Here is a 21,064-nt window from a genome sequence, read left to right on the forward strand (position 1 = left end):
CACCCCCAAAGCATAATGTTTCCACCTCCATGTTTGACGGTGGGGATGGTGTCCTTGGGGTCATTCCTCCTCCTCCAAACACGGCGAGTTGAGTTGATGCCAAAGAGCTTGATTTTGGTCTCATTTGACCACAACACTTTCACCCAGTTCTCCTCTGAATCATTCAGATGTTCATTGGCAAACTTCAGACGGGCCCGTACATGTGCTTTCTTGAGCAGGGGGACCTTGCGAAAGCTGCTGGATTTCAGTCCTTCACGGCGTAGTGTGTTACCAATTGTTTTCTTGGTGACTATGGTCCCAGTTGCCTTGAGATCATTAACAAGATCCTCCCGTGTAGTTCTGGGCTGATTCCTCACCGTTCTCATGATCATTGAAACTCCACGAGGTGAGATCTTGCATGCAGTCCCAGACCGAGGGAGACTGACAGTTATTTTGTGTTTCATCCATTTGCGAATAATCGCACCAACTGTTGTCACCTTCTCACCAAGCTGCTTGACGATGGTATTGTAGCCCATTCCAGCCTTGTGTAGGTCTACAATCTTGTCCCTGACATCCTTGGACAGCTCTTTGGTTTTGGCCATGGTGGAGAGTTTGGAATCTGATTGATTGATTGCTTCTGTGGACAGGTGTCTTTTATACAGGTAACGAGCTGAGATTAGGAGCACTCCCTTTAAGAGAGTGCTTCTAATCTCAGCTCGTTACCTGTATAAAAGACACCTGGGAGCCAGAAATCTTGCTGATTGATAGGGGATCAAATACTTATTTCCCTCATTAACATGCACATCAATTTATAACTTTTTTTGAAATACGTTTTTTCTGGATTGTTTTGCTGTTATTCTGTCTCTCACTGTTAAAATACACCTACCATTAAAATTATAGACTGATCATTTCTTTGTCAGTGGGCAAACGTACAAAATCAGCAGGGGATCAAATACTTTTTCCCCTCACTGTACACTATGATATATTTATATATCAGTATTTCACTTCATTATAAAGGTAAAATATATTGCTTCAATGTGTAGATTTATTAATCAACTGTGCTCAGAAATTATGTATTTGTTTTGTAAATACAAGGTCATTTTAACACCTTTAATATACGTTTAGTAGTATTGATATTAGTGAATTAGTGAATTAGGAGCTTGCTTTCATATGAAAAACTGCAGGATTGCATTGATGGATTTTGTAGTCGTTACAAAAACAGAACTACAATAAATTCCACCTTCCGCACTGACTACGGACAGACGCTGAATCGAGGTGACGTCAGGTGTGACGTACAATACGTGCGCCAGCAGATCGGCAACACGAGTCCCCAAGTGACAAAACTTATTCAGTTTCACAAGCTTGTCACATTGTTCCAGATTTTGGTGTCTTTGCTTTTAAAGTCGACAACAGGAGTAGAAGACGCCGCGGAAGGGGGAAGATGTCGGGTTTCTCCTCTCTGGGTATATCGGACTGGTTAATAGGCCAGTGCAAGCAGATGGGAATCAGCAAACCCACGCCAGTCCAGGAAAGCTGCGTGCCTGCCATTCTAGAAGGTGGGACGACATCCGTATACTTTTGTAACTTTGAGTGCATAGATTTAATATTTTGAGTACAAAAATAAATAAACTGTCGCCATAAATTAAACATCGCAGCTATTGTTGGACAGCGGGAAGTGTAAGAAGACAAAAATACGTGTATGGCATAACATAGGGGGATTTAAACTTATTGATGTTTTGCGAATATGTGTACCTCTTTCCCATCATAGACAGTTGTTTAATTTGTCACAATTAAACGTTGTACAGTGTTACAGACCATGTGGTTGTGAAAATACCCTAAATGATGATCATTAGTAGTATGCCGCGTCTGTTGTTTTTTTGTTTTCAGTGACGTAAGCAGTGACGTATGCATTCACTACGTAAAACCCCAGTCTGGTACAGATGCACAATCTGAGTTGTGGCAGTGCTGCTATCTGAACTTGACCAATATGTGTTTTTCTTTACCCATTCCCGCAGGTCGTGATTGCATGGGCTGTGCAAAGACAGGGAGCGGCAAAACGGCTGCGTTTGTCCTGCCAGTGCTTCAGAAACTCGCCGAGGACCCTTATGGCATCTACTGCTTGGTGCTCTCACCGACCAGGTCAGTATGGCCTTCTCTTAGTAGTGTTTACTGGCCAAAAAAAAACTAATCGCACACATTTTTCGTTTTCTATTGTTCGCATAAAGCATTTGGCACGTATGCATGGTAAATTAGTTTTCAAGACTGAATGTAGAGAATTGGGAGTGGTGGATGATGTGGTTGCACATTTTCCAGGGAACTGGCCTATCAGATCGCGGAGCAGTTCAGAGTGCTGGGCAAACCGCTGGGATTGAGAGACTGTATCATCGTTGGAGGAATGGGTAAGTTCGTTCTCAAAGCTTTAAGAAGTTACAACAGTAAAGTGCAGAACTTAGATGTAAATCCCAGTCAAGTGTCAAAAGGAAATATTAGGTAACCAAAGCTTGGCTACAGGAGTCAACGCACTTGACAGTGGTAGCATTTACACTCGAGACACTGGGGATGCCTTCGAAAGATCACATGCATGGAATGAAAAAAGCAAACGCAAGTAGATGCAATAGTAATACTAAATGACTCACCGTTTCTCTGTGGATCGTGTAGATATGGTTAAACAAGCCCTGGAGTTGTCCAAGAAGCCGCACGTTGTCGTAGCTACCCCGGGGCGATTGGCTGATCACATCCGGAGCTCCAACACTTTCAGCCTCAAAAACATCCGCTTCCTGGTGAGCCTTTAATAATAAGATTTAAAGTCACAGTGCAAAGTTTAGTTGAAAATTGAATATTTTGTTTATTTTTTTATACAATAAATTAGATATTTGTAACTTCTAAGTCATGTTTCTCAACCCTGGTTAGAGGCTCCTCTGGGACCAGGGTTGAGAACCACTGACTTTAAGTAATTGAGAGTTCAGCTGGAACAAAAACCAGCAGGGTAGGGGGTCCTCCCAGACCTAAGTGATGTAACTACATTCATGCAAATGTTTGGGAGGAGTCACCAAATATTACCTTGAAAATGGAGGTCCCATGCCCCACTCCTGATTTTTTTTTTTTTACTTCTCTCTCTCTCTATCAGATTTTGGACGAGGCTGACCGGCTGCTGGAGCAGGGCTGCACCGACTTCACCAAAGATTTGGAGGTGATCTTGGGCGCCGTGCCGGCCAAGAGACAGACATTGCTCTTCAGCGCCACCCTGACGGACACCTTGCAGGAGCTGAAGGGCATTGCCATGAACAAGCCCTTCTTTTGGGAGAGCAAGTCTGAGTAAGGGCTGAGTACCGTTTAACAAACACCATTGCCTTCACGGTAACATCAAGTATGAATGAGCCTGACCTGCCCTGGTTTATACCGACAGGGTGCGCACTGTGGATGAACTGGACCAGAGATACATCCTGACCCCAGAGAAGGTCAAAGACGCCTATCTGGTGCATCTCATTCAGAAGTTCCAGGACGAGCATGATGATTGGTCCATCATAATCTTCACCAACACCTGCAAGTAGGCGGCCATTTTATTTTTATACCTTTGTGGACACCGATCTAAAAAGCTTAGCAAACTGGCCAATGTAGCATGCAGGATTGGTTAGGCCACACCCTGGTCTCTGACACACTTTGTTTGGATTGCAGGAACTGTCAAATCTTGAACATGATGCTGCGCGAGTTCAACTTCCACTCCGTCGCCCTCCACTCCATGATGAAGCAGGTAAACCCCATCAGACCACTTGAGCCCGACTGGTGTGTTTGGAAGACGCCATGAAACGGTTTAGTGTTTGTAAGTTCCTTAAGTTTCCTTTTCTCTCATATCGTTTCAGAGACAAAGGTTTGAAAATCTAGCCAAGTTCAAGTCCAGCGTATTCAAGATCCTCATTGCTACCGATGTAGCAGCCAGGTAGGAAATATAATTTGGTACTTTCCTATTTGAGCACCTCAACGCCATCCTGACTTTGCTCACTTTAACAACCCACTTTCTAGTTTACGGTACTGGATGCGTTTTACGAATATGGATTCTGTTCTCTCTCTCTCTCTCCCAGGGGTCTGGATATCCCAACCGTTCAAGTCGTCATCAATCACAACACGCCCGGCCTCCCCAAGATTTACATCCACAGGGTTGGCCGGACAGCCCGAGCAGGTAGGCCATTTCAAACGACCGAGCATTTCCTAAATCTGCAAGACCTGTCCCGACACTGACCTGTTGTCGTCCCCCCCTCAGGAAGACACGGCGTCTCCATCACACTGGTGACGCAGTACGACATTCATCTGGTCCATGCCATCGAGGAACAAAACCGTAGGTGTCCTTTTAAGAATCACATCTTATCATGGTGGCTTTGTTATTCCACACACGAGGTGGTGGCAGTTTTCCTCTTTACAACAGTGTCTGAGGCCAAAAACAAACTTATACAAAGAGGTTTTGAAGAAATGCAGAGAACATCAGTGCCATGTTCTTGTACAGACTGTTCACTGGCTAGATTGTTAATCATTACGATTTGCAAGTATTTATAAAGGTATGCCGTATTTCACCACGTGTTAACGGATTTCCCTCCGTGTTCAGAAGTCAAGCTGAAGGAGTATTCTGCGGAGGAGGCGGAAGTGCTGAAGATCCTCACCCAGGTCAACGTGACGAGACGCGAATGCGAAATCGTAAGCTGCTCTCTTATATCAGTTAACGATTAAATTTAATCCCAGAGTAAATCCTATTTTCAGAGTCTCGGTTTGCAGGGATACATAACTAGGTCTTTTTCTTGACCAACCTTCATGTATGAACTATTCAAGTGTTGATCTTTCTTTCCTTTGCTAGAAATTGGAGTCCACAGATTTTGACGAGAAGAAGGAAATAAACAAAAGGAAGCAGCTGATTCTGGAAGGGAAGGTGAGCATCATTAAAGCATCATCTGAGGTTTCACAGGGCTAGGCTTTAAACAGGGTCAGCAGGTTTCACAGTCCCTGATTAGCACAAGAATGGGATCTATACTGTAATGTATCTAAACCGCTGTAAAGTGCTTACTATATTTAATAACCAGTTACCACAAATTGATAGTGGTCAATCAGTTAACAAAATTGCAGAACCTGGCTAGAAGCAGCTTAAGTCAGAGCAGCAGCCTTGGGAGAAAAGTGAACAAAATGTGTGAAATAAAGCCAAAGGCAGATTAGGGGAAGTGACCCAATTAAGCCCATGTACCATATAAGCCCACTTGCTCTTTTATTTTGAAATACCAAAAAGACAGGAAATATTAGAAGGATATGTTTCACAGCAAATGCACAAAGTTGTTACTGCAATGTTGTTACTTTTTATTTGGAGCCAATCACATTTTTTTGTTGTTGAGTTTGTGCGACTTTGTGCTGCCTCTGTGCAGCAGCATTTTTAGAAGTCACCCTAAAAACTTTGCTTTATGGGGGGGCCCCTCCCAAGAAACCATTTTTCTGGAATTTGGAGGCCAAACTTGGTGCATGTTGTTAAGAATTATAAAATTAAGAGATTAAATCAAATTAAACCTTATATGATGAATTGTCTTGGTATTTAAAAGCACTATTTTGTATTTGAAAATACGGATTTCGTGAGTTTTCCGGAGTGAGCGCTGGACACTGTCAGAATGATGGTCACACAGATAGCTGCACTAAAACAACAAAAATTGAGAGAAACTGTTGGTGACCATAGTAAATCAAAACATGTTGGAAGCTTCTTCAGACAAAACAATATTTAATGTTCTATCAATTATCATAATTTTAAAATGTAATTGTTTTTGTCATATGGGCTTAAAGGGAACAGCGCCCTTAAAGTCTATTAGCACATGGCTTGAAAGCAGAACAATTTAAATTGTTCTACCACCAACAATAACAACCATAGTCTAAGAATAATGTATTTTATTTATTATAAAGATATTACATGTTTACATTAACTCTATACAAAATTGAAGTTAATTTCCCATGGACCACTGTTCTTAATAAGCCCACTAAGCCCAGCACCCATTGTATCGCATATTTAAAAAAGCCTTCAATTAATTACTCAGAATACATCCTTTTCATTCATGAACTTAACTACTTACCTTATTTTCATTATGGGACAAAATGGTAGGCAGAGGAAAATTATAGGGACTGCAATAACATGATGGAAGCATTTTGAGAAGCTGTTTTTGCCAAAGATCTCTGACATGGCACTGCCAAGAGTTCTAATTTTTGACAGTCATGCCTCAGATATTTCCCTGGCATTTGTGACCAAGGCCAGAGAAAATGGGGTTGTGCTTCTCTGGCTCCCATCTCACCTCACCCACATCCTCCAGCCGCTGGACAAGACCGTGTTTGGTCAAAACTAGGCATGCACCAATATGAAAGCTCTGGGATGATATTTTCCTATTTATTGACCTAAGTGTTTAGATGAGATTCACAATTATAAGAAAATGTAAAACTTAGATTTTGGTGGGCTTAATTGGTCACTTCTCCCAAATCTATGGAAATGTGTAATGTGAAAATAAAGATAGAGGAGGATAATTCCACGTTAGAAACTTTTAAAATTGCTTACGGAAATGGCTTTAAAGTATTCTGTTTTGCAAAGTAACACTGCAAGCTGGTTTCACTGACCCAGTTTAGCTGTGATAATGGATGATACATTATTATTTTAGAGTATTCAGAGACTAGTGCTAATCAAGGTCTGTGAAAGCAGCCACAAGAGTTTTGGGCAGTTTGCATTAAGCCTCTATTATCTTGAAACATACATACTTATCGCCTGATTATTTTTGCCAGCAGCCTGCCCTCCATCCAGACCTTTTTAAACCATTCAGAACAGTCAGGGCTGCTAGTGGGTTGAGGTGCTCGCATTTCTCGCAGGAGCACACACAGCCCGTATTAAACCGAGGATGACTAGTTCTGTGGGAGGAGCTGCACTGCTGATGAGTGGGGGAAATGAAATGCACACTGCTGAAAGTAAAACCACTTCTCTCCTTTTGACCTCTGCGATTGCAGGACCCCGACCTGGAAGAGAAACGAAAGGCTGAGTTGGAGAAGATCAGGAAAGAGAAGAAAAAGTTCAAGGCCAAGATCCAAGAGAGCATCCAGAAACAGCAAGAAATTGTGCTCAAGAAGAGACAGAAAAAAAAGCAGCCACATAAGCAGGCGGCAAAGACAGATTGAAGCCATTTTGCTCCAGTATTGTACAGACGGCGCCACCTGCAGGACTCGACTAATTAACTCACACAAATGTGCTGTGGAGAAGGCAGCTGAAATCTTTAACTTAAATGACCACCCCATTCATCAGGAGTATCCAGGGATAGAAGCAAGTGGTGGATTTCAGTGCTTCAGTGCAGGACCTCTTTGTCCAAGATTCATGAACAATTTGTTACTATGAATGTGTTATTTGATCATTGTAAATAAAAATGTAACCTGAATCCCGACTGTTGAAAATTATCCTGAGCAACACAATAGCCTGCAGCCAGAATTCACGGGCCGCAAGTTCTTTACCACAACCACTCACCCGTTTCTTTGCCGCGTAGGACGGGCACCTTTGCCATGCAGGGGCCCTTTTGCCATGTCTTTAAACACCTACTGCAGCTCATCCTTCGGCAACTGACTGAGAAAAGTCAAACCAATGGAGTGAAAATTTCCATTAGTAGTTGGTCTCAAGATCTTAATTGCTTATTGATTCAATGATAAAAAATAAATAAAGAGAACGAAGGTAGATTTGAGAAGCAAAACTTAAATCTGTGTGTTGTAAGTGAAGCACCTGAGCTGGATGCTGGCTTACGTATCTATTTCAATGTCTAGCTTCATACTGAAAGGAATTTGTTTACACAAGGTATTTTCACCAGATTTTTCAATTAAAATGTAGATTAACCATATCGCCCACCCTCCCCAACAGTATGTTTGAATAAATAAAGAGAAGCAACCTTTATTAATTTGTTTTAAAAGTTTCAATAAATTTACAGGAATGAGATTAAGGTGTTACAGGTGGGTTATTTCAGATTAAGAAGAAGAAAAAAAAAAAAAGCATAGGTGAAGGCAAACAATTTCCACAGCAACAAAAATACAATCTCCCCATTCCTGGTGAGTTCAGATCTCCCCTCCCACCCCCAGTAAAGAAACAAAAAAAAATCTCCGCCAAAGAAAAACAAAATCCCATTACAGACTTCCAAATCTCTCCTGGTTCACTCCTTTGCCCACTGTCCCCAGTCTGTTTCAAATAGGTTGCTTTCCTTTCAAATACCATGTTCCCAGCAAGGTCTCCTATACACGTTGCACACAAAGCAAAGTAATGCAAAGTCCCCCGCCCACATCCTGTTGTAAGATGCACAACAGTGGCTGGTGGCTGTTCTACCGAACACACACACACACACACACACACAACCAAGGCAAGGAGTTGCATCCGCTGAATGTCGACAATAGAGATGCATTATACGGATTCCTCCCTTTCAGTTTCGGTTGTTTTGTCTTCTGCCTGGGCAGGGGGCACGCACACAAAAACTGATACAATTGAAGAAGCACATCATAGGTTTGAAAATCCATAGTATTCCCCACAATCAGTTGGATGTAAGCATGCTGTGGCGTTTTCACTTTCCGTACAGTAGCTGTAGAACTATTACAAGACGAGATTTCATGATCGTGAAGCAAGCGTGATTGTCAATCTGTGAACACAACTAAATATACTACTGTGCTCAATGTCCGGAAACAATAAATCCACATGTTTTGTTTACTAGAATTGTACAACTCTTGAGCGACATCAAATCTATATTTAAAGCTCTTCAGCTGATGGCTCTAAAACAGGACTACAATGGTTAGGTGGTCAACGGTGAAAACCCAATCAGTGGACAGTCAAGAATAAGTCTTCCGCATGGCAAAAACTACTTATGATAGTTTATTAAAGACAGCTTTTATAACAACTTGGACAAAAACAAACAAAAATACTTTCCCCATCTCCATCAAATGCAGGAATGCACCGATTTCTCCAGCATACAAAAAAAAACAAAAAAACATCACTTGCTGCTACAGAGAAAAATAAAACTGCAAAAACAAATCAAAGCAATCATTGCAACCAGTGAAAAGGTGGGGGAGAGGAAGGGGGTTATTACATCACTTGATCACAGTTCACAAAAGGATGGGAGTCACAGAAATCTACTCCAGATCTCTACTAAATAGGCAAACTGCAGTCTACAAACTACTGAGAAGCAAAACAAAACTTAAAAAATAAAATAAAATGAGAAGTGATGAAAGAAAAGCCCTTTCGGCCAGTCTGTTTTTGTTAATGGTAACTCCTGACAGGAGGAAGGTGGCCTGTATTTCTCTGCCCTTCAGAAATTACAACCAGCAATGGAAAAAAATAAATAAAGAAGCATCAAATTTCGACTGTGATTTTTTCATCTAGTATTGCTTGTTATTAAAAAAAATTAAGAACAAAACGGGGGAAACAAACTGCAGGATCAGTTGGTGTTCATCCTACAGTTGGATTAGCTGGTGCAGATGCTTCACCCTACATTCAAAATTTTGGACTCCTTATTGGCAAGAGGTTGTGGTGCTTTATAAATGAAACCACAATCATGTTCAAATCATCCTTAAAGTAACAGTCTTAGTACAGTAATAGGCACTGATTATTCTCCATCCTTTCATCTGAGAAATACAGACCTCTTATTCTACGGAGGCAAGGGGTAACCTAAGACTCTACAAGCAACCTCTTGAAATGGATACTCTTTTATAACAATAAAAAATACATAAAAAGTCTGAGCTTGTGTTTTTAGGATACAGGATGTACTTCCACTTCCATCCTCCACCTTTAATCAAATTGTTTCAACCTTGTTAAAAACAGACTAGAAGATCCCAATTAGAAAATTCAAACTTCGGGCTGTGCGCAAGAATTCTTTGGATGTCTGGATGAAAAATGAAAAGGTAAGCTCACTAAAGCGGTACACACACACAAAAAAAAAAGTGCAAGAGATTAAATCTAATTCTTTATTTGTAGACAGGCAGCATTACTAAAACCAAACCTGACTTAAAAAAAAAAAAAAAAAAAAACCTACAAGAAAAGCAAAAACTCACTAATCTATGTGAAATTCACTCCGAATGGACCAAAAGGCTGATGCTACTTGTCATTTTTAAGGTTTGAGCATTTCGGTTGGAAATCGTGTGTGCATCCCTGGAAATTAGATGGGTCCACTTTACCACCTGGAAAAGGTTTTGGCCTTTGCAGGATACACACAAATCTAGAGCAGCAAACCTCTATGAAAAGATACAAACAAACAAAAAACAAAACCTTTCCTGGAATTGAAATCCATTCAGCCACCTTCCTTTTCAAACTCTTTCCCCATTTGTTATCCATCTACCTGCTGAAACTTCACCTGTATGACTCCCGTAAATATATATATATATAGATAAATAAATATATATCGCCTCCCTCTCTTTCCCTGGTGTCTTTTTCTAGGGAGTTGCTCAAAGCAGGCAACTCTTACAGCCGAAGGCAATCGGTTTCTGCAAACCCCTTCCTTCCGAGTTCGGACAGTAGCCGCTATAAGCGTACAGAGCATTTAAAATATCGAAAACCCTCTTTTTTTCTTATTTTTTTTGTAGCTCGGAGGCCACATCTTCACTAGCATTCACTGCTTTCCTTCATTAAAGAAGATCAATAAGCCATAAGCCACAACTTCAAAATTACACCAAGTTAGTACTCTTCGATGCTGGTTTTTCTAGAAGAAAGTGACTTCGGAAAATTGTCTCACGACTACAGATCTCTCAGTCCCACCGCTCAGATCTTAAAGAGACGAGCCTCTCTTTGTGTCTCCAGTGCAGTTCACCTCCGGACGCCAGTAAGCCACCTCGTGAAAGACCTGTTTAGAAAGCCAGTGAAAGTCCGAGCGCATTCAAAGGCGTTTCCAATTCAGAATTTCTTTATCGGACTTAAAACAGAAAACTTTTGCAACTCAAAGTTGAACCAGAATCGGGGTCGTTTGTGTTTTTATACTGCTTTGCTTGTTTGGTGTAACAAAGACGCAGCTTTTATCTGCTCAATATTGCTACCCCCAATATTTGGTATGCGTTTTACTGAACCGAGAGCTCTGTTGAGTGTGAACAGATCAACTTTGAGGTTAAAAATGTTCTTGGTCTGCTTTAAGCGATAAACTCCCCCCGCTTCTCTGTGGAACAGGCGATGGAATGAGTTTCCACGTTGCCTGAGGCCTTCTCCCCTCTATCTCTGCCAGAAGAGCAAGGACCTCAGTCAACAGGTCATTCCCGGGGGGGAGGAGGGGAGCGGGACGGGGGATCAGGGTGGGGTGGGGGCTTCTTTCATAGGGAGGAACGTTGTTTTCGATGTGAGACCAGAGCCTCCTCTTTTGCATCAGCGCCACCACATACTCCGCATTTTCTCCTTCCCTTCTGTCTCAGTGTGCTAGCAGTGGTCTTTCTCTCCCTGTCTGTCCGTCTTTCTGTCTGTCTCTCTCTCCTCTCTCTCTCTCGTGATTGGTTGGTTTCACTCCTCCTGTTGCTTTCACACAGTGGTGCTTCAGTTGTAGCAGTGGAAAACAGGTATCCATTTTTTGTTTTTTTTTTATTACCCAGATTAAAATGCTGACGAACTAAGCTCATCTCAAGCCTAGCTCCTCTTCCCACAACCTAGAAGAAAGCAAGATTTGAAAGGATGTCAAACTGAGAACATTGAGTATAGTTCCTTCATACAAGCCTTAACATTAGTTTTATATGATAGCAGCATTTTATATGATCACACAGCTGGTATCAAACATTTCAAAGGGAAATTCAGGATTCTCTTTCCAGAGACAGGAACAATTCAACTTCTCTGCAGTTGGTCATACATCTCTCTCTATGGCCAGAATGCGTGGTTTGAGCAGATGCCAATGAAACCACACATTGGCAGAATATTCTAGGACATCTTTCTTCGGACAAATGAAAGTGGGACTCATTCAGGCCAGATGGAAGAGATCTTGAGAGGAGATGCTTACACTCTAGTACTGTGACAGTCCAGTCACCCCGCCATGTTGGTATGCACGTTCACCCTGGTAAGTCGAGTCCTGTGACAGCGCCACATCAATCTGGGACTTGAACTCATCACCCAAATAACTGTCCTGTTTTTATTAAAAGAGAGAGAAAAATAATCAGTGGAAGGAGCTTAATCTGTCCACAACAGGACTGAACACAGTCAGGTGCACTGTGCTGTGACTGTGATGGTAGCTGTGTTACCTGAGACAGCTCTGGTTGGGACAGGCCTGGCTGGCTCATTTGAGACGGCTGGCTCATGGAGATGTAGCCCTGAGTGAGGGGGCCTTGGGAGAAGGGCTGGGAGACCACGTCCTGACTGGCCTGGCTGTTGGGCAGGTTGCCCTGGCTGCCGCCCTGATTGCCCATCCCACGGTTCCTCTGGCGTCCTCCGCGGCCAGCTTTACCCTTTGGGGCTCCTCTGCCTGAGGGGCACACACAAAACAACTGACCCAAAGCAATACTAATGTGCAACATAAATAAATTATACTGCATTTTCTCGATTTATTCACATCCAGACTGTTGTATTTTGAACAGTTGAATAACCACAATACAGAAATGCCTTCTATGGATTTCAGGGTCTGTGTTTTGTGCATACCTGCTGCCGGGCCATTCGCCTGCCCCAGGTACCCTGGAGGCGGCATCGGTGGCATGACCAGGTTGAAGGGGATGGGGATGTTCATGGCAGCGATGTGGCTGGGCCCACCGCCAATCATCCCGATCTGATCATGGGTTTGAAAGTACATGTTGGACGGACGCCCTGCAGCAAAAAAAAAAAAAAAAAAACACAAAAGACCTCCACATGATGCAAACTGTAGTTCCTCCCAATATCAGTCTATCAACTCTACTATAAAATCAACTCTCTCTCCACTGTGGTATGTTAACATGCTTCAGATGGCTGCTTAGTCTGCATTTGCTAGACAGACGTTGAAGCACCGTCCCTGACAGCCTGGAAGTAATGAATCACCACGGCACATATGACCCCGCTTAATCTGTGCACAGCATGTGACTACAGTGAACCAACACATCATTTGATCCAGACACGCTCTTCCCTGCCCCGTCTGTAAAGCATGTTACAGTGTGCTCTTGCTGGAACTAATCAGTTTTCCAAAGCATCCCCATGCAGATGCTATAGCGACTGGGTTAAAAGCAAAGATTATATTCAGGGTTCTGAATGAAGGTGAGACAGGGTAAGATGAGGCTATACAACCCTTTTTAAAGGAAGGCAATGGATTTTATAGGGATTTAATTTAATTGAGTTTAGGTGCACTAAGAATTTACTCGTAGGGCTTTAACAACATTAAGAAAAACTAAGATCATCCTCACCTGTGCTGCTCCGGTCATAAACTGAGCCCGGAATCAGGGCTTCCCGAGCGTCATACATCGCTGTGCTCATGAAACGGGCACCCTGCAACAACAAGACACACCATGAACACCAATCAGTCCTGCTCGTCCACTTTGGTCAGTTGGGAATCAAGGTGTTCGTCCCACAAATTGGCAGCTCTTGAACAGGGAATGAAAAGGGGCTGCATATTTCTGGGGGGGTCCCCATCTCTCCACTCTGCTCACCGGGTTGATGGTGTTGACGAGCTTGCGGGGCTTGCTGAACTGCATGAGACTCTCCCTCAGGTTGTTCAGGGGTCCTTCCACCAGGACCTTCTGCTCCTTGTAGTAGTTCAGCAGGTGGTTCCACAGGGGTTGCTTAGACAAAGCCTTTGGGTTTCCAACAATAATCACACCATATCTTCCAAGGGCAAATAAAAACAGGTTCAAAATTTCATATTAGCTCCCGATACATGAAAGATCCTAAAGAACCTTTCACTGTTTAATAGACACCTTCAAGTGATTGTTCATTGTATTTATTTGTTAGCATAATAAACAATGTTAATAATGCCCAAAGACCAGCCAAACAATTTCACTTCAAGGTGTACTTGAATTAGCATTCAATAAACGATGGATCATTCTTTAGAATAACTTAAAAAAATATATATCAAATTCGACTGGTCAGGAAGAGCAGACAGACCGCTACCAGATTCTTTTTGGACTCACCTGGCTCTTGTGAGAGCAACATTGAGACGACGGGGATCATTCAGAAACCCGATGCCCTGATGTTCGTTGGCTCTGACACAGGACAGGATGATGAAGTCTTTCTCACGGCCTTGGAAGGCGTCCACACTGGCAATCTCAACCTCCTGGCAAAGGTAAACAAACCACAGTCAATACAAAGGGTTGGACACACTCTTGTAAGAAGATAACTAGTTACACACATAGATACAAAGCTGTATACATTTCCTGTCTTTCCATCAACAAGAAAGCAGCAAAATAAGCACAATGCTGTACCTGGTAGAGTTTGGTGTGCAGAGAGCCACTGAACTGCATGTACTGCACCAGATAGGAGCGCTGGCCCTCATATGGAGTAATGATGCCGATCTGGTCTGGCTTGGCTCCAGCCTTCAAAAGCTTGGTTGTGATCTTCTCCACGTTGGCCGCCTCAGTTCTGTGGAGAGAAGGCAGGGTAGCTTAGATTGTTCAGTCACATCAAACACAGACTTTTGAGATGTCAATTCATAAGAGATCCAACAAAGCAAACAAAACCCAAAACCAACAACATGCTTTCAATGTAAAGAAACTCCTGTTCTACAAAAGCTGGTTCCACACCAGGACAAAGGGAAATTGTATGAACACTGTTACATAAAATGTTTACTGTACTCTCTCTCACTGCCCTACCTGTTTAAATAGGAGGTCCCAGAGCTGGCGATCTCTTCCTGCCCTTGAGTCACATAAAAGAACATGGGTTTGTCTGGCTGTGGCCACTGGAAATCAAATCCCTTTTTGATTCGATCAGCTGAAAAAAGGGAAGAAAGGCAAAGGATTGTGGTCAGATCTCTCATTAACACCTTGCCAGACTGGTAGATCAACACAAGATCCGAGCGCTTACCGGCAGTGACTCCGTTCTGGAGAGAGCCCTCGTAGAAGATATTGGATGGGAAGGCGCTGAGGGCGGGGTGCATGCGGTACTGCACCTGCAGGCGGATGGGCCGGATGCCCAGCACCACGAGGCGCTCGAACAGGGACTGAGACAGGCCGGCCTTGGCTGCTTTCTTGCACATCACGACGGGCCCCAGCTGACAGTGGTCCCCAACGAGAATCAGCTGCAAAACAAAACCATGTTAGATCCCTGTTTTAGGACAAGAACAGCAAACAAACTCCCTCCCTAGAGTCCTTAATAATGGCTTCTACAGGATTTCCACGGTGGGAAAATCAATTGAACTCCAATCGATCAGATGGGGGACAATCTAGATTGTGGCTCATTTGAGACGTTCGGCTCTCACTGCTTCGCTGTACCTGCTTTGCTCCCAGCACCACGGGAACCATGCACTCCGGCTCAGTGGCCTGGGTGCTCTCGTCAATCAGGATAGAGCGGAACTGCATCTTGGCCAGCCGTGGATCCCCGGCTCCCACACAGGTGCAGCAGATCACATCTGCATTCTGAAAGACAAGGGGCCATCAGAGACGTTTGAGCCAGACAGAGGGGAGTGGGGCAGTAGCGGTAAAAAGGCACCGTTTGAAGGTTTTACCATCAAGAGTTCCCTCTCGGCCGTGCGCTTCAGAGCCCGATAGCGCTTCTCATCCGCAGACGACAGCTCCCCGGTTTCATCCTTCAGCTGCTGGAGCTTCTGAAGTTCTGGCATGCTTTAAAAAAATGAATACAAACTCATATAAAATCTTTGCAGAAAGGAGTAGAGAGTCCATGGACCCATCTGATTACAGTCTCCCAAAAATAAACAAGGTGCGGAAACTTCAAACATAATCCAAGAATCCTAAAGATCAACACCAATCAATCTTAAGAGCATCAAGTGGCGCTAGACTTGGATTTAGTTGTTAATATTAATAAGGCACATCCTACAGAAATGTACTGTTTAAATTCAACGTAAGTATAAGTTACAAATTTGCCAGACAGAGACCCTATTTAGCAGTCTTACCTGTCCATATTGCGGATCTGATTGTGCAAAGCCAAGAAAGACACCGGGGAATCGATAGCTTCTCGGCTTTTGGCACAAAGCCTCACAACTTTGAGTCCAGTCTGGTGGATCTTCTCCGTCAGCTGATCCACGGCGATGTTACTCGGGGCGCACACAAGCACCGGGCTGAAAGACAGACGTTAGCAAGGAAAAGCAGTCAGTTGGGTGCTTCCACTAGGAAATTAAAACTTAAAACGTTCAGCTGGGTAAATGCATACCCATTGCCCTGCCTGGCCAGGTGGTACACGATGGTAGCAGAGGTGACTGTTTTTCCTGTCCCGGGGGGTCCTTGGATAAGACTCAGGGGTCTCTGAAGTACAGTTTTCACTGCGTACACCTAAACACACAAAAAGAAAACCATTACTTTAACAGTCGAGCAAACAAGATGATGAAAGCAGATCAGAGGGGATAGAAGCCCACACTGATAGATCTTCTACTAACAGTTCAATCTGCACTTCAGGGAAGCGACTGAAAACCCACCTGAGAATGGTTTAGATCGGGCAGCCCCTGTGCCGTAAAGCGTTTTGGCAGTTGACACTTAATAATGACGTCTTCCACTTCATGTCCCAGCAGTTTGTGGTAAATGTACCCGGATACTGAAGTCTCGTCCACTGCGAATGTCTTCAGGGCGCTCTGCATTCTGTGTAGGAGTGTAAAAAAAAAAAAAAAAAAAAAAAAAAAATCAACTATGCTCATTTCTCCAGGAAGGCACTAAAAGAGAACGCGACTTTTGCAAATCTATTTCATTCCACGTCATGAAAAACACGAATGCTAAGATAAATAAAAGGCATGCTTTATTTAAACCTTTACAAACACAGTGGCCTATCATGGTATAAAGCACATATTTCATCATGTGATCAATCATACGCCCCGAAGTGTGCATCCGCTCTTTGGCGTGTGTATACAATGCTCTTACACAGACAGCAAGCCCCCTCAGCTACTCAATGCATTTAAACCACAGATGATAGAGACTGAAACCAACTGCCAGGGCATTTATCAACAAGTTCAAACTGACCTGTCGAAGGAGGTGGACTTCCAGACAAAGTCGACCTGGAAGTTGTGTGGCACCTCGACGGGGGCCCCCACGCTGCTCCTCAGCTCAATTGCAATTTCGTCACCATAATCTTTAATAGCTGTATTTAGGAATAATGTAATTCACAACGCTAGTGCCGGCTTTCCACAACACGCACAAATATTTCAAGCACTTTCCCAGTAAAATACATACGAATGATTGCGTACTCAATGGCATGGGCTTAGTTTTAAGTTTTGGACAAACCCAATAGACCTATGTAGTAGAAGGTAAATAGAGTCTATTTTGGCCTAGACTCTCTTGACTAAGGAACGATGACCTGGCCATGAAGGATGAAGGCACTGGAAACCCCCACTAGGTGGAATGAGTCAAGGAGGGGCTGCAGAGGAAGAGATTGGGGTGGAGATGGGATGCAAAACAAAGCATGCTGGGAAAGTGCAATGGTAGAGACACTTATGCTGGGCTGGGTGGAAGTCAGGCGGGAGATTGGAGTTCTTCCAAGCTTTGGTGTATTTTTTAAATAGTCCTCATTAGTGTAGGGCTTAACAAAGGATACTGTCTGGAACCTTGATGACGTGCCCAATTCCCTTCCACAGGGGCGCCAGGTCTCCCTTGTACCGCAGGCAAATCTCGTCTCCTTGCATCAGACGCATATCTAAATAAAATCAGGAGAAAAACACAAAAATAAATAAACGAAAAATCAAATTAGTCGTGGACTACAGCCCCGCGCTGGCTTTGTTAAAGTGAACCAAGACGAACATGGTTAAATAAAATAAATACAAAAATGGACATACACACGGCAAACACACACAAAACACAAAAATACCCATGGGAGTGAGAGGAACACCGTGCGTGAATTTCTGTATATAAATGGTATGACATCTTAACCACTTTTATAGACAGAAAAGTAAAAAGAAATATTACCACCTGAATCCGTCTTGGGGAGGGTGAAATAAGCAATCCGTTTTTTATTCAGTCCTAGATCCCACCTAACTGTAATATTATCCTGGGTCTACAGAGAAAACGAGAAAAAGCAAGACATCAGACATCAACGACTAGATATTCATCCTGCTCATTTAGTCAACTGTCCATCAGCTGAGGGGCGAATGGGTCACAAACCTGGGACTCTTTTAGTTTCTTGTCATAATCTGCCTCCAGCTTGACCAGCGGGCCGAAGATGTTCTGGTACTGGTAGGCATCCTCGTAGCGTAGCAGCACGTGCTGGGGTTCCTCGTCCACTCCGGGCTTCTCCAGGTCCTCCAGGGTGGCGGTGGGGTTTTCCTGGAGGGACCAAAGGAATTCAGTGACACAAACACAAACCAGGCCCCAGGATTGGCCCCAGGAAGTGCTTGAGCGGCTCGGGTTGCCCATACCTTCCAGAGCTCCTCCAGCTTGTTGATCTGCTGGGCGGTGATCTGCCGGGCCCTCAGCTGCTCTTGCTCCGAAGGGATCTTCACCAGCCAGGACAGGAAGCAGCGATCCTGGATCAGAGGCTGCCATTGAGAGCTGTCCCAGTTAATGTCCTTCAGGCTGCTTTGACTGGCGCACGGCTGCCTGTATAACAAGGAATACATACAATATATATTAATACAAATAAAAACACTGAAAGCACCTCTAAAAGTCTTTTAATAGCAACTTTATTTTGTGTTCACAGTAAAAAAGATACTTTGATTACTCTATTAAGTTCACTAACAGTCACACAGCTGTAATCCTCATAAGCACATGTCAGAAGGAAATATTCTGTTAGGCAATTGCTTCCTTTTGTATTGTAGTTGTCATGGAGCCGCCAGACTCTTGACACAGACACTTAATGCAGGCTAAGACGACATGCAATATCAGTACGGCATTTTAGATCAGGGGAGGATTTTATTTACTCAGCTCTGAATAGCTGTTTTACGCTTGTGACTGGGCGCTCATTACACCTACAAACACGGATTCATGGTGCATGGTAGGAGTTTCAAAGTCTACAAGGAAAAAATCTGAAAAACATTCTTCCATCTTCAATCAGTGAACCTGCAGTCTGCCTACACAATAAATCTCTAACAGTCCGAGTAACAATCGATTGTACAGTAACACCCCGTTTTGCGTTGCAGATGTGTTCTTAAAAACCGTGACGCAAAACAACAAGACGTCAAACGAACGCAACTCTACTATAGAAACCCATGGAATAATAATTGATGATAGCATTTACTCAGATTGGTTTAGCTGTTTTACTGTAGTGACTGAGCTCTTATTACACCTACAAAAGCAGATTCGAGCCACATGGTAGGAGTTTCAAAGGCTAGAAGGGGGGGGGGGGGGGGGAAACAGACAAATATTCTTCCATCTTCCACTGGTGAACCTCCACTCTGCCTACACAATCGCCACACAACTCTAACAGTGAGTAACAGTTGATGGTTGCTTGTAATTGAATCCCACCCACCTGAGAGTATTAAAATCGGAGTCACTCACCTGCACAGCAGCACGACCACAGAGTCCGCCTTGGCCGGGATGAAGCCCAGGAGGAAGACATTGCGGCAGCCGCAGTTGTAGCACTCCAGCACTGTCTCCCCCAGGGGCCCGTCCTTGTGAAGAGTTACTTCTTTACATTTCGCTCTCACCAGGTGGTTTACAATGTGGCTGGGGTGGGAGGGGGAATAAATAAATAAAATTAGTGTGAGTTCAAAGGCTGCTATTGTTTCTATCATGTCGGCGTGTCAATAAAATCAACTATAAAATAAAGCACTGGACCAAAGTCCACCTGTCTCGGTTTTGGTAAATCAAATGGCACAAAACAAAGGATTATTTTTCTGTCCTTTTAATAAATAAATATACTTTCACTTTGATTTTACAAAAATGACTGTTTATGAAATCTAAATTATACATTTCCATTGGCATTAACATAGACATATTACTAAATACATATATTAAATCATGACCATTAAAAACTAGTACCAAGAGGTTGGCCATGTCATTTTTTTTGTTACTATTATTATTAATTTATGGTCATAACTGGAAATGTAATCCATCAAGTAAAAGAACTGCTACAGTACTAGTCAACTCAGACCGAGCTATTGACAGCGTATTTCATATTAAAACACATACCTGCCAGAGGTGTTCCCACGGCCATTGCAGAACCATTTCTTACTGGTGTTGCAGTATACCACACACGCCGGATCATGGATACCGCAGTAGCTTGAGAAAGAAAAGGAAAAAAAACAGCATTACAAATCAAATCTTACTTGTGCTGTAAACAAGATTTCAATACATTCTTAAAATCGAGACACTAGAATTAGATTTTTTTTAAGAATTAGGCAAAAAAAATCCCTTTTCCACCATTTCTCCACCCTGTAAGTATTACAGGCCCCCAAATTACTGTTATGTTGTGGTCTCGACACTTTTTCTGTAGATAACTATAAGTCTAAGGCACTGTCCGTTAAACACAGTATGGAGAACTTAAGGAGGGGATCGGATAATTAAGTTCAGGTGGTATGCATCTATTATAAGGTCCCATGGCCCCCACCTGCAAGCATGCACTGGGAGGTCCTTGGTGTAATAAGTATCCTCTTCGTCTTCTTCAAAGTTCAGTTCTGCGAGGAGCTGGCTTGTGTTTGCAACAGCATCATCCACCGCACCGTTCTGCAAAACTCCATCGGGGCCATTCACCTACAGGACAGAAAACGTGTTAAAAGCTATATGAAAGGGAGGGGGGGTTTGCAAATGACATTTTAGATTATGGAAAAAATAAATATAGGAGAAGATGCTTGTTATGTACTTATATATAGGCTAACTCTACAACATATACATAAGCTAGAAAGTGCCTAAACATAAGAAAAATACACAAATGAACGTTACTATGTGGTAAATAATAGTATCTGTTAAACTCTTACCCCAATTGTGAATTGCAAAGAACGGTTTACACGTGACAGAAAATATTCAAGTTTCAATTAAACTTTTCTTTGTAGCAGTTGCATTTTGCACATACAACGAAACAGGTGAAACGGCTTTGGGTTTTGAAATGTAAAAATCACATATTTGCAGCAAG

General features: G+C 43.0%; 2 protein-coding genes across 5 annotated transcripts in view; one reads left to right on the plus strand and one right to left on the minus strand.

The window, feature by feature from the left end:
* The first annotated feature begins 1,256 nt into the window (after positions 1 to 1,256).
* ddx49 (DEAD (Asp-Glu-Ala-Asp) box polypeptide 49) lies at positions 1,257 to 7,403 on the plus strand. The gene is made up of 13 exons (XM_066696080.1): positions 1,257 to 1,535; positions 1,995 to 2,118; positions 2,293 to 2,378; positions 2,638 to 2,759; positions 3,107 to 3,294; positions 3,386 to 3,526; positions 3,655 to 3,730; positions 3,840 to 3,916; positions 4,059 to 4,156; positions 4,238 to 4,312; positions 4,577 to 4,665; positions 4,823 to 4,894; positions 6,982 to 7,403. Exons 1-13 carry the CDS (start codon positions 1,421 to 1,423, stop codon positions 7,147 to 7,149), a joined length of 1,431 nt encoding a protein of 476 aa, XP_066552177.1. The 5' UTR covers positions 1,257 to 1,420; the 3' UTR covers positions 7,150 to 7,403.
* Positions 7,404 to 8,853: 1,450 nt separating this feature from the next.
* Positions 8,854 to 21,064, minus strand: part of upf1 (UPF1 RNA helicase and ATPase) — a 13,564-nt gene continuing 1,353 nt past the window's right edge. Inside the window, exons 2-24 of one of the 4 annotated variants that reach the window (XM_066696079.1) lie at positions 20,543 to 20,685; positions 20,125 to 20,214; positions 19,492 to 19,659; positions 18,414 to 18,594; positions 18,160 to 18,321; positions 17,968 to 18,052; positions 17,597 to 17,695; positions 17,026 to 17,134; positions 16,491 to 16,650; positions 16,229 to 16,347; positions 15,972 to 16,136; positions 15,567 to 15,681; positions 15,334 to 15,477; positions 14,927 to 15,140; positions 14,716 to 14,833; positions 14,329 to 14,485; positions 14,038 to 14,180; positions 13,558 to 13,732; positions 13,315 to 13,396; positions 12,587 to 12,748; positions 12,193 to 12,413; positions 11,955 to 12,077; positions 8,854 to 11,610 (exon numbers count right to left, since the gene is read on the minus strand). In XM_066696079.1, the coding sequence (XP_066552176.1) occupies positions 11,958 to 12,077; positions 12,193 to 12,413; positions 12,587 to 12,748; positions 13,315 to 13,396; positions 13,558 to 13,732; positions 14,038 to 14,180; positions 14,329 to 14,485; positions 14,716 to 14,833; positions 14,927 to 15,140; positions 15,334 to 15,477; positions 15,567 to 15,681; positions 15,972 to 16,136; positions 16,229 to 16,347; positions 16,491 to 16,650; positions 17,026 to 17,134; positions 17,597 to 17,695; positions 17,968 to 18,052; positions 18,160 to 18,321; positions 18,414 to 18,594; positions 19,492 to 19,659; positions 20,125 to 20,214; positions 20,543 to 20,685 (3,132 nt within the window). In that variant the 3' untranslated portion in view covers positions 8,854 to 11,610; positions 11,955 to 11,957. Of the gene's footprint in view, positions 11,611 to 11,954; positions 12,078 to 12,192; positions 12,414 to 12,586; positions 12,749 to 13,314; positions 13,397 to 13,557; positions 13,733 to 14,037; positions 14,181 to 14,328; positions 14,486 to 14,715; positions 14,834 to 14,926; positions 15,141 to 15,333; positions 15,478 to 15,566; positions 15,682 to 15,971; positions 16,137 to 16,228; positions 16,348 to 16,490; positions 16,651 to 17,025; positions 17,144 to 17,596; positions 17,696 to 17,964; positions 18,053 to 18,159; positions 18,322 to 18,413; positions 18,595 to 19,491; positions 19,660 to 20,124; positions 20,215 to 20,542; positions 20,686 to 21,064 lie in introns of all 4 variants that reach the window. The other 3 variants (XM_066696077.1, XM_066696078.1, XM_066696076.1) reach the window with 3 other exon arrangements.

Source organism: Amia ocellicauda, chromosome 22 (assembly GCF_036373705.1).
Source record: "Amia ocellicauda isolate fAmiCal2 chromosome 22, fAmiCal2.hap1, whole genome shotgun sequence".
Lineage (NCBI taxonomy): Eukaryota > Metazoa > Chordata > Actinopteri > Amiiformes > Amiidae > Amia > Amia ocellicauda.

Coding starts and splice junctions, on each gene's coding strand:
- ddx49 (XM_066696080.1), top strand. CDS start 1,421: ATGTCGGGTTTCTCCTCTCTGGGTATATCGGACTGGTTAATAGGCCAG. Junction 2,379..2,637: donor TATCATCGTTGGAGGAATGG/GTAAGTTCGTTC, acceptor TGGATCGTGTAG/ATATGGTTAAACAAGCCCTG. Junction 4,895..6,981: donor AGCTGATTCTGGAAGGGAAG/GTGAGCATCATT, acceptor CTGCGATTGCAG/GACCCCGACCTGGAAGAGAA.